A 13,564-nucleotide genomic window follows, 5' to 3' on the forward strand; every position below is an offset into this window, starting at 1 on the left:
ATAATTGGGTCAAAGTCGTAGGTCAAGGTCATCTTACAGAAAACTAAACTCAAACTTTTCAAAGTATTGGGACATTTGACCTTAACTTACGACCTTGACCCCGTAACCATTTTCGAAGGCTATCACCTTGGCTTGAACCATCAAAGTTTACTTTGGTCCTGTCGCAAACTGTTCGGTCAGAAAAGGGTCAAACGCAAAGGGCCCGTGTCCGAAAGGAAGTCAATGGCCGTGGTCAATGTGAAAGGTCGTGGTGACCTCCACTAGTCACCTTTAACCATCCGTGATTTTGACGTTGACCTTGAGTCCAAACTTCCCATCCATCTCGGGCCCTTTGCGTGTATGCTTTCCGTGGCCTTATTTCTAACTGTATTATCAAAGTTAATGTTCGAGGTGAAAGCAGAGACAATGTCCTCCAGAAAAGATAAGTGGGTCAAAGTCGTTGGTCAAGGTCATCTTACAGAAAACTAAACTCAAACTTTTCAAAGTCATTTTTGGTACATTTGACCTTGACTTACGACCTTGACCCCATAACCATTTTCAAAGGCTATCGCCTTGGCTTGAACCATCAACGTTTACTTTGGTCCTGTCGCAAACTGCTCGGTCAGAAAAGGGTCATATTTGTAGATAAATTATTAAAATTTGGTTTATATAAATAAGCCTCTAGTATATACCAAAAACCTACAATACTTTGGATGTGTAAAGAAATATTTTTTTTTATATTCTGATGTTTTCCTCTCTAATAGGTTATAGTATATTATTTCATGTTGATCTTCATTAGCCCAGGGCGTTAAACATCATTTCATGTTGAATACGTTTGGTGGTAAATGGTTTACTACAAACACTACAAGATATTCTCTAGTATGAATTCTTTAATGTTTATTCAGATTACTTCCATTATTAAAAGATTTACTACAAACATCACATGTGTTCTTGTATGTTTTTTTCTGCAGTGTGTGATTTCATGTGTCGATGTAGACCACTACTTTGTGTAAATGATTTACTACAAACATCACAAGAAAAGGGTTTTTCTCCAGAATGACTTCTGGTGTGTTCATGTAGATGATTACTACGAGCAAATGATTTTCTACAAACTTCACAAGAAAAGGGTTTTTCACCAGTGTGAGTTCTGGTGTGTACATGTAGATTACTACTATTGATGAAAGATTTACTACAAACATCACAAGAAAAGGGTTTTTCGCCAGTATGGGTTCTGGTGTGTAAATGTAGATGACTTCTACGGGCAAATGATTTTCTACAAACATCACATTTATATGGCCTCTCTCCCGTATGAATCATAATGTGTCTACTTAAATTAGTAGAGGTTCCTAGTGATTTACCACAAATATCACAGTTATAGTTCTTTTTTGAGACACAGTGCTTTGACATTTTCTAAATCTTCACCCTGTAAATACACAAAACAAAATGATAATTAGGAGATAAACACCGACTGTTTAGAATTTAGAGATCTGATATTGTCCATTTGATACCGCTTTAAATCATAGATGATGGTCGTTTCTTGATATTTATGATGTATTATTATTACAGAGGTTTTCATTAGGTCAAAAGTATATTCTTTGGCTTTTACATCATTGTTGACAGTCGTTTTGGGGTGTTTAATGATGTAATGCAATCACTAGGTTCGCCGATAATGCGGTGAACCACTGGCATAATTTCATCGTCGCGAGTCATGTCACAGATACGCTAGTGCAATTTGCGTATTGGCTTTTCTTCCTCGTCGGATTGTCCATTGGTATGAAACTGCGGTTTCAAAGACTAGCTTTTCACCTCTTTTTCGAATTTTTACTCTAGCTGCTCCGAGTGCGGAGAAAACTAAAAGTCAAAATGAAAGTAGAAAACAACTTGATTTTTGGGACGGGTACCAGGATAGCATAGGGTTAATAATATATTGATTTGAAAATACATATATTCAACTTTAATTCTGTGAGTTTTCAATGAAATCGGTAGGTGCAGAGTCAAAATATGAAGTGTGGAAAATTTTTGAACCAGTTTCGAAGTGACTGCCATGTAAGAAATTGGAATTTTACCGCTCGCAACCGCGCAGAATGACCTCACTTTACATTCATTGTTCTTCAGACAAAAGGGGCGTTAATTAAATTAGCAACAATTAATATAGGGCCTTTCAAGCTCATTTTGGTGTCATTGTAAAGCTGTTGGACAGCCCTATCCAGACATAACAGAATTAATAATTAATGCCATACGGGATAGTTGAATTTTTTGTTGTCCTCCCTACAATCACTAAAGATTATAATAAAAAGGCCTATCTATATTTAGATATTCTGATATTCCGAACCTGAATAAAGTTGTACATTAAGTGGCATAAATAATCATCCATAAAACATATAAAATATATTGGGGTTTAATGTCCTACTACTGTGTGGTCTACAATATGGCGGGCTTGGTGGCCAATTCATTTCCGGTGAGTGTAACTAGGTCGTGCAGTTAAATCATTACCTTGTAGTAACTAAAATTATTTGTTATGCTTCTTCATATTTAATTGAACACTAAATAACAGATATTAATCATCTACAATGAATTTATATATCGGTACGTTATATCAAATTAATAATTACGTCTTATTTGCTCGAGTCAGATATCCGCCATTTTATAAACATTTGGAAGTTCTAAATTTGACGTGGACCCTCTCCTACCCGAGTAACTCATAATTCAAGATTACCAACCATTATAGTTTGAGTGAGTGTACATTATACACTATAAAGGATAAATACAGTCTGTAATTTATATCATAAGAATGATCCAGGAGATCAATTTTGCAGCTTATGACCCACACATATAAAATCATCTCCTAGCATTCATCTCAAACAAACTGCATGCTGAACTCCGTCACAATAATGGCAACTTAAACATACTGCTAAGTATAAAGTGTAAATATTGAAATTGTATTTTGTAGTATTTTGTATTGAGAAGAAGGCGATTTACTAAGAGGTTTTGACATCAATGTATATGTGTATTTGACATCAATCTTATTGGAATAAATATTGTTAAAGATAGTTCAGTAGAATGCTTAGTGAATTCAGGACCGTATCTTATAAAACACGATGTCGTCTCTTATAGATTATATCTTGTCTCTGATTTCTTGTTGAGGGGGCGGGGGGCGGACTTCATTATTTTATTTTTTTAATATCATCTGCAATCTGACACAGATTCTATTTCGTTTTGTTTTTAAGAGATCTAAATTTCATCTTACTGGTCTTTTACACTAGGATCTGGAAGAGTTGTTATATAACCCGCTTGTATGACCCCTAGCGCGATCTCCCACTACAACTGGCCAGATCATCATGTAGTGTAAGCCATTGACAGTATAAAAGAATGAAACGAAATATTGATTAGTATTTTATTCAGATTGTGTCATCGGCTTTATATAAACAATTGTTTCTTTAAAAGAGCTAAATCACTAATATTTGGGACCTAGAAATGGACACAAATGGGTAGCAACGCATATAATAATGTTATATGAATGTATATAAACTGATTTACATTCAATCGTCTCTCTTTTTCCGGTCATATGCCAGATGTCTCAATCGAATGGCAGTCCCTAGCGTCTGGTTATTTGGGACCTAGAAATGGACACAAATGGGTAGCAACGCATATAATAATACTATATGAATGTATATAATCTGATTTACATTCAATCGTTTCTGTTTTTACTGTAATTTCTAATCAGTTATGTTCGGCGAAATACACCAGAAGTTTCAATCGAATGGCAATCTCTTAAGTCTGGTTATTCCAGTCTACACCGATAGTATTTATTGCGCATGCTCTGCAGATAAGAATATGACATCGCCATTTGACATGACCTGTGGAATATGTCTAGCCTCGCTCTTCGAGTCCCTTGTTACAAATGGCACTGAAACTCATTACGGTACATGATTTGTTGATCAGTTTTATTGTAAGATGAATTTATATTGTTTAAAGGTAAATAAAAAGATCAATAACGAAATCTGTCATCGCTAAATATAAGGTCTAGTTATGACTAGAAGCTCTTCATGGTCAGGCCTTTCATCCTACAACCTTGTTAGGCCTTCCACCCTACAACCTTGTCAGGCCGTCTATTCCACAACCTTGTCCGGCCGTCGATCCCACAACCATGACCTTGTCAGACCTTCCATCCTACAACCTTGTCAGAGGGAAACCATGCTGGAAAATACTGAGGAACCATCTTGTCCGAGGTGTACCCCAATTTTACAAGATATGACAGAGAACAAGCTACAAAAAGGGTGATTTTTCTTACAATCAGGGGCCATAATCCAGGATGTTGCGATCCGATATGTATCAATATCGAAAGGAACTGAGATCTTTGGGATATAAGATAGATATTTTAAGACAGGTTTAGGGATAACAATATAGACCTTAGAGATATAAGATACATATTTTAAGACAGGTTTAGGGTTAACAATATAGACCTCTAGAGGATGACAAAACACATCCATTTGAAAATCTGAGCATATAAAAATTGATAGAGCAATGGGGTGATGGGTTTAATGTTATCTGTAGGTCTACGTCGTTTCAAATAGCTGACTAGGTTGATAAATGAAACTATCCTTTATTTTTCATTCATAACAAACTAATTAAACTCCTTTTGTACAGATTTTATTTTTCTTGTTCAATTGAAGAACCATATTTGAAGATAAATTTAATTGTTATTGGTGCTAAAATAATTCATATCTAAATCTATTTTATGGAAATAACCCTAGACAACAAAAACTTACAATACTTTGGATGTGTAAATAAATAACTTTCTTAATATTCTGAAGAATTTTCACCTGTTTATAAAAATTTATGTTGGCTGTAAATCATTTATAACAACTATCAAAAGAAAATAGTTTTCCTCTCTAATGTTATATAGTACATTATTTCATGTTGATCATCATTATCCCAGTCGGTGCAGAATAGTAGGACGTTAAACACCATTTCATCAACAGTTTTTATGTTGCTGTAGATGACTACAAGATGTAAAAGTTTTTTTCACCAGTATCTCAATCTCTTGTATGAATTCTTATATGTTTATTTAGACTACTTTTGCTTTTAAATAATTTGTCACAAACATCACAAGAAAAGGGTTTTCCTCCAGTATGAATTCTAGTGTGTATAAGTAGATTACTACTAGTGGTAAATGATTTCCTACAAACATCACAAGAAAAGGGTTTTCTTCCAGTATGAATTCTAGTGTGTATATGTAGATAACTTCTAGTGGTAAATGATTTCCTACAAACATCACAAGAAAACGTTTGTTTTACCAGTATGTGTTTTTGTGTGTTGTTGTAGATTGCTATTTCGTGTAAATGATTTATTACAAACATCACATGAAAAGGGTTTATCACCAGTATGAATTCTGATGTGTTGTCGTAGAAGACTACTGTTGGAAAATGATTTGCTGCAAATATCACAAAAAAAAGGTTTAACACCAGTATGAATTCTGGTGTGTCGCTGTAGATCACGACTAGTGGTAAATGATTTTTTACAAGCGTCACAAGAAAAGGGTTTTTCTCCTGTATGGATTCTGATGTGTTGTTGAAGATTACCGCTAGTGATAAATGATTTATTACAAACATCACAAGAAAAGGGTTTTTCACCAGTATGAATTCTGATGTGGTGTTGTAGATTACTGCTAGTGGTAAATGATTTATCACAAACATCACACGAAAAAGGTTTTTCACCAGTATGAATTCTGGTGTGTCGCTGTAGATGACTACTAGTGGTAAATGATTTACTACAAACATCACAAGAAAAGGGTTTTTCACCAGTATGGGTTCTGGTGTGTTGCTGTAGATGACTACTAGTGGTAAATGATTTTTTACAAACATCACAACAAAAGGGTTTGTCACCGGTATGGGTTCTGGTGTGTTGCTGTAGATTACTACTAGTGGTAAATGATTTACAGCACACATAACAAGAAAAGGGTTTTTCACCAGTATGAATTCTGGTGTGTTGCTGTAGAATACTACTAGTGATAAATGATTTACAGCACACATAACAACAAAAGGGTTTGTCACCGGTATGGGTTCTTGTGTGTTGTTGTAGATTATTACTAGTGATAAATGATTTTTTACAAACATCACATTTATATGGCTTCTCACCAGTATGAATCATCAAGTGTCTACTTAAATCAGCCAGGCCTCTAAATGATTTACCACAAATATCACATTTATAGTTTCTATTGGAGACAGAATGCTTTGACATTTTTTAATCTTCTCCCTGTAAATACACAAAACAAAATGGTAATTAGGAGATAAACACCGACTGTTTAAAATTTAGAGATCTGATATTGTCCATTTGATACCTCTTTAAATCATTGTTGATGGTCGTTTTCTGGTTTTAATGATGTAATCGGTATTATTATCATCGCATTACATCACAGATGTTTTCATTATGTCAAAATTATTTTCTTTGGTTTTTACATCATTGAGCCTACAATCACGAACGATTTTGTCACCAATAAGATTTCTGCTCATTGGGGAAATTACATTAGTCGTCCATTGTCTACATTGATACAATAGGTAGAACTAAAACCAACATGTTAGCTTGTATCATATCTTGATCATTAAACAATAAAACCAACATGTTAGCTTGTATCATATCTTGATCATTAAGAAATAAAATGGGGCTATGGATACGTTTACTCTGATTTCAAATTCCAACTGTCATAGGTTGATTTACTTGCAAGTCGATGTGTAGACAGGACTTCAGTTTTTCGTACCATCCATACAACTTGACAATGTCCCATTCCAGGTCGTCCATGTGGCCTCACCGACAGGGATGGGTGTGGGGAGACCTACTAAGCAACTTTCTCAACCAACATTAGGTAGCGAACCTGAGATCTACTGGTTAGTGAGTCAGAGTTTTACTTACTGATCCATCATGGCTCCCTCGATCTTAGTCTTAACTAGATTATATAAACATTATAATCTATAGGCCTATCTATATTTAAATATTCTGATACAGGATATACTTCAGAGACTTTAAGCAACCACTTTCTTGTCTTATAATAATAGTTTTATATACAGGAATCAACAACCATTTACCATTAAATATATACAAACAATAATCACATATTCACAAGGTAAATTTTATCTAAGCCTCGTTTCATAATTATCTTTTTCTAAATCTTTCAAGTTTACTTTGACAATAAGAAATTCAAATATTGAGGAAATATTTTAATAAAGTTGTATTACCTTTAGCAGTAAGAAATCCAGCTATAAATTCCCATCAAATCTCTTGAGTTGTTAGCTCGCAGACATCAGGTTCATCCTTTACATCACTACTAGAGGACCAATACTGAACCTGAATAAAGTAAATAATTAATATTAATTGATAATGTTCATCAAGTACCATAAATTATCAACCATAAAACTTATAGAATTTTAAACATACATCCCTATTGCAGGTCTTTCTTTAGGTCTGAAATGTTATATAAACTATTAATTAGATATTTATTAACAAAACAAGACCATAATCAACTCTCGATGGTATGGATACTTGAGATTTCAACTAGATTAGAACGGTTCGCTATTTAAAAATTTAATTAAAAAACGGGAAAGCGAGGCTAAGTCTTTGAATATACCAGAGCCCTGGTTACCACTATGCACACATCTTTTCAAAACTAGAAACAGTGATAACTTAGCTCAGAGTGAAGTAATTTGAATGAAATGTTCAATATTTTCATTTTACATTATCTATTTTTGAGCTATTATAGGAAGAATGGTCAGCTCTATATCTAAATCGTACATAATGTATCTTTAATAAAATAAATAACTATATAGATCTTTCCACAGATTTAATAAAACACAAGCCCTCATATTGTAAAATATATTCTTTTTTTGAAATATGATATACATGTATGTACAACAATTTTCATCTTTCCATAGATTTTATAACATACATGTCAACACACCATATTGTTGTGTATTTCCCCCACTATAATTATCTTTATATTATTATAGGTTCCCCCTGCTATTGTTATCTTTATATTGCTATAGGTTCCCCCTGCTATAGTTATCTTTATATTGTTATAGGTTTCCCCCGCTATAGTTATCTTTATATTGTTATAGGTTTCCCCTGCTATAGTTATCTTTATATTGTTATAAATTATTAATCAGACATTAATTAACTGATGAGCCAAATGTCATGAAGGAAGGTTAGATAAGCGTTATATAAATCAAATCTACCATCGCCAACTCCATCAGAACACTATAAAATATATAAAATCACCTTGTCTGCTAGACAAGCGTCCATTAAACACATAAAATTAACTGGTTTGCGAAACAAGCGACCATTTCCTCAAACCAACCTCAAATGTTAGAAACTTGTCAAAAGATATCAGCTTCTGGGAAGTTACAAAATCACCCAATGAATTCCGATGTTTATAAGTGAATTCCGGTGACTAGTCTACGCGTAAATTATCTATTAAGCTTCTTCGTCTTTAATTGAACATCAAATAATAGATATTAATCATCTACAATGAAGTTATATATCGGTAACGTATACCAAATAAATAAATACGTCTTGTCAGCTGCAATCAGAAATCCGCCATTTTATAAGCATTAGGAAAGTATAAAATATGATGTGGACCGTCTCCTACCCGAGTAACTCATATCTGAAGATTACGGACCATTATTGTTTGTGTGAGTGTACATTATATTTTATAATTTAAATTATTAATATAAATGTTAAACAGAATCTGTAATGTATTTGATAAGAATGATGCTGAAGAGAAATTCTAAATCATAATCGTCACTGCAGCTTATAAACCCCCAACATATGAAATCATCTACTACTATTATAAAATCTGCCTATTGCAGGTCTTTCTTTAGGCCTTAAATGTTATATCTTTTATTAATTAGACATTTATTAACTTGCCAATAACCAACTCTCTATTACATCAGATACTCTTTATTTTCAACAGATTTAGACATGATTGGCAGTTAATAATTTAATTAAGAATAGTAAAATCAATAATTTGTTTACTATTGTAAAAATGATATCAATGTCAATCGAGATTCCTGTATTTTCTAAACAGCCTTAATGTCGCTCAAAATGAAGTTGACTGGAATGTTAAAAGATTCAATAACGAGTTGGCAGTTCTCACTATAATAGTTAAAAACTAGATAATGTAATGGCAATTTGCGGAAAAATTCATTTAAATTGATCCACTATGAACCGATAACTAAGCGACTGAAATTTCCACCTAGCCTCGATCATCATTACTAAAGTCAGTACGATAAACAGCATAGTCTTGATTATCCATTTAATCGTTAAATCGTGAAGGAAAGTTATGCAGTAAATCGGCTCATAATCCTTTAAAGATCGCAGGCTAGCCATCTAGAGTTGATTATGGTCTGGATAGGTTAATTAATGTCTAATTAATAGAGCTATGTCCCTTGGTTACAACTTTCAAACTTGCTTATAAATCACATTTAGAGGGGCATTTTGACATAAAAACGTTACTTTAAAAGCAAATATGTTTGAATTCAATCAAAGTTTGTGCAACTTTTTTCTTTCTTAAAATTGTTTTATTGGAAATTACATTTTTTGCATGATTTTCAGAACATATTTTTATTCCTATTAAAGCAAAGATATTGCCACTATCTTGTTGTTTTTCATATGGCAAATAGGAGTTATGGAATTATGCAAGCACCCTATTGGTATAAGATACCATGGCACAATTTCTAGACCTGGAATTGGAATAATTAAAGCGGTTATTTTTAAACTGGTATAATTAAAGTGGTTATTTTTAAATTGGTATAATTAAAGTGGTTATTCTTAAATTGGTGTAATTAAAGTGGTTATTTTTAAATTGGTATAATTAAAGTGGTTATTTTTAAATTAGTACAATTAAAGTGGTTATTTTTAAATTGATATAATTAAAGTGGTTATTATTAAATTGGTGTAATTAAAGTGGTTATTTTTACATTGTTGTAATTAAAGTGGTTATTTTTATATACCTGAGACACCGGAATAAAACAGGTTTTAATCTGTAAATATTCCACAGGTCAAGCTATTTGGTTTTTATAAAGAAAACTTTGCTATTCTACATAAAGCAAGCAGATTCTTTTTCCCCACAGTTTTTTTTCTATCTGCACTGATCACACCAACAAACATCAACTAGCTGGACTTCCTGTTTTAATTTGTCTTTATTACGACAAAGGGAGAAGATGACCTGCCTTCTCACTACAGCGATTTTAACACCAAGTGACTGTCCACAATATCATATTACAATGTACTGGATGTTAAATTTTTTTATATTTTATATTACGCCTCCATATGTAAGTAAATTACTCAAATCAACCTGTCCATAATATCATATTACAATTTTAAATTTGTAATAAACAACAACAACGTAAAATCTTTCAGAAGTCCATCATCGAGAAAAAACATGGGTCTGGTCAGGTAATCATACTCTTCATTACCTACAACCTTTCAGAACATCCATCGTTAAGAAAAACCATGGGTCTGGCCAGGTAATCATACTCTTTAATTACCTACAACCTTTCAGAACATCCATCGTCAAGAAAAACCCATGGGTCTGACCAGGTAATAAATTAAGAAATCTTTTAGTTTTTATTGATAAAAAAAACTAATTAAACTGCTTTTGAACAGATTTTATTTTTCGTGTTTAATTGAAGAACCATATTTGAAGATACATTAAATTATTATTGGTGCTAAATTAAATCATATTCAAATTTCTTTTATGGAAATAATCCTCTAGTAGAGGGTGTGTAAATAAATAATCTTCTTTATAAATTGTGATCTATCACTAAATGCCACTCAAGGATTATATTCATCATCAGTATGGAGATGAGGCAGTTAAGTGTGTTAGTAAGTCAACTTAGTAAACTAGAAGGTAAAAATGTTCACACATGTAATAACTTAACTTTTCTCATGCGGTGTAGGGACTGTGACATTGTGCCCAAGGGATTTCAGCTTAAACCATGTGTGCACTCTAATGCTGCGAACAGGATACTACACATCGCAAGTAAGCTTCAGGCCCGTGAACAAATACAACACCACAGAAATACCAAACGATTATTTCCCCAGATTTACCAATTACACCAGAAGCTACAGAATCAATTCACAGGAAGATTACCAGTCTCTTCATACCATTATCAGCTCCGCAAATCTTACCAAAGATGAGAAGATTGCCAACAAAAGAAATTTGAACATCTAAAAAAAAGCATAATGACCACCACATTCTAATGAATTTTATCTGGATATCAAAATTTCTATTGACTGTAAATGATTATCACAAACATCAAAACAAAATGGTTTTCTTTTCATGTTGAATACCTGTCTTTATTAGACCTAGTGTCGGTGGAGGGTAGTGTTCATTATCCCAGTCGGTGGAGGGTAGTCTTCATTAGCCTAGTCGGTAGAGAATAGTCTTCATTAGCCCAGTCGGTGCAGAATAGTGTTCATTAGCCTAGTCGGTAGAGGGTAGTGTAGCGTCTTAACATTTATTAGAGACTTTTTAGGGGTTCGTTCCAGCCTAGCACTTCAATCGAAAGAACTAACAAACTCGGGTGTAGATAAAATAAACATCTTTATTTGAATCAATTTATAATTGGGATACATCGCATTAAGGGGAGATAATTTGGGTGAGACGCCAACCCTTTGGATAAATTCCCAGGTATGGAAACAGGAATTAGGTAAATAAATACATTTGCCCTGTCAGGCCGGTGGATATGACGGGATTAAATCGGAGATTTGATGACATAAGGAATTGGTAAGACTTGGCCTTGGGGGAATGGGTGAACCACAACTAGGCCTAGTCTATCTTGGATCAAGCCAGTCAAGGTTAAACCAACCTATGAGTCTTTAAATAGGAGACCAGTTAGAGGTCTATGGATAAATTACCACAGCCAAAGCTAGGATATTAATTCCTTACCCATTTTTGGTGATCCATATCCAATTTAAAATAGCTGGATTACTGCCAATTACGTAAGGAGCTTTCCCGAGTGCACCGAGTGTCCACTGAGGATTTCCTTGTCGTCTGCTTTTATTTATAAGGGGATTCCGATGACGTCAGTTGTCGACCAATCAATGCGAGCGTTACTAACAATGACGACGTTATAGCCTTGACCGCGCCAAAGTGTCATGGCCGCCGGCTGTTTGATGTCGCTTGTTTCGCTAACTGATTTGTGTCAATTCATCGGCCTAACGGGAATGTTATAAATATAATTATGTGAAAAGGACAAGATGGATATCGGGCATTATATTGTGATACATGGTAATGTATGACATTGTTATATAAATGTGTTTCGGGCGTGAACTCTACAAGGGAGCTGGTCTCATTTTTTTTTGACACTCTCAGTCGGAAACGACGTGCGAAAGACTGGAATCGCCTGGACCGTAACATTGCCCCCTTCCTCGGAGAAGTTCGTCCCGAACGCTAAAACGGTTATCCAACACACACTGACTCTGACGTGATTGACTTTGCCAATGTTATCTTCCATGTGATGACTGGAAATAAGGAAAGAACAACTCACTTCTGCAGTGGTAAACGTGGATATTATTGCCACAAGATTAATTTTTATTTTAATACAGGTGAGTGGCTCAATATAATATTATATTATAAACATTAATATTAACATACGGGGTAATAATATTGAGTAAAAATAGTATATACAATTTCATATATGTTAAAGTTTAACATCCTCACTTGAAAATTACATTTAAGTTAATTACAATTTTGAATTAGATATGTTTATATTATTATAATGATAACAAAATTCACAATGATAAGAGCATTAATATTATAATATGGAATTAACATAATTTTATAACAAGATTTTAATAACAGGTATAATACATTAATATTCGCTCATTTTCTCTTTAGTGACTTCTAGTAAGGCATCTAGTTCATAGAATTTCGCTTCCTGGATTATGGCAGCGAGTTTAAGACCTTGGATAGGTAACAAATGTTTAAAAGATATGGGGGAGTTAAAATTTCGAAGGTACTCTAAGATAATGGGGAAATGATCAGGGCTACGGTCTAAAAAATAATAACTATAATAGTTGTCTTGTTTGTAGGGTTGAAAAGGGGAGTCAGGGGTTATCATCTTGGCCAGGATACAGGATGGGTCTTTGCTTAAAATGAAATTGCTTGTGTAAAATAGGGTACCTCCAACATTTAACGCAATACGGTTGTCCTGGGCGGTTTGAAAGGATTTCAGTTTTAAGGTTATTCTGTTCGTAGGGATTGGAGTTCGCTACTGTGGGGGTGTAAGGCAACAGCCCCAGGAATGGCTGGGTTAATTGTATTACTATTATTGTTACAATTATTATTAGATTTCGACACGGATGACAATGATGATGATGAGGATGATGATGACGACGATGACGATATTGAAGATAAAAGTAGATCTTGGATTATGGAAACTGGTGTCTTCGTCTTCTCTGGTGAAATTGGTGATTTCTCTGACAACACTGGTGTTTTTTCTGACGAAATTGTTTTTTTCTGTAAAGGAACAGATGTCTTGTCTGATGCAGCTGATGTCTTCTGTACGGTATCGGGTATCTTCTTTAATGT

The 13,564-nt window shown here is 33.8% G+C and overlaps 1 protein-coding gene across 6 annotated transcripts in view; it reads right to left on the reverse strand.

The window, feature by feature from the left end:
* Nucleotides 1–4,626: 4,626 nt before the first annotated feature.
* The window catches only part of LOC126825332 (zinc finger protein 678), a 30,975-nt gene continuing 22,037 nt past the window's right edge, over nt 4,627–13,564 (reverse strand). For 4 of the 6 annotated variants that reach the window (XM_050554935.2, XM_050554941.2, XM_050554937.2 and 1 more), the window contains 2 exons: nt 7,212–7,320; nt 4,627–6,234 (listed from right to left, as the gene is read on the reverse strand). In XM_050554935.2, the coding sequence (XP_050410892.1) occupies nt 5,254–6,219 (966 nt within the window). In that variant the 5' untranslated portion in view covers nt 6,220–6,234; nt 7,212–7,320 and the 3' untranslated portion in view covers nt 4,627–5,253. Of the gene's footprint in view, nt 6,235–7,211; nt 7,321–8,247; nt 9,756–13,564 lie in introns of those variants that run through there. The other 2 variants (XM_050554939.2, XM_050554936.2) reach the window with 2 other exon arrangements.

This window comes from Patella vulgata, chromosome 6 (assembly GCF_932274485.2).
Source record: "Patella vulgata chromosome 6, xgPatVulg1.2, whole genome shotgun sequence".
In the NCBI taxonomy this organism is placed as follows: Eukaryota; Metazoa; Mollusca; class Gastropoda; family Patellidae; genus Patella; species Patella vulgata.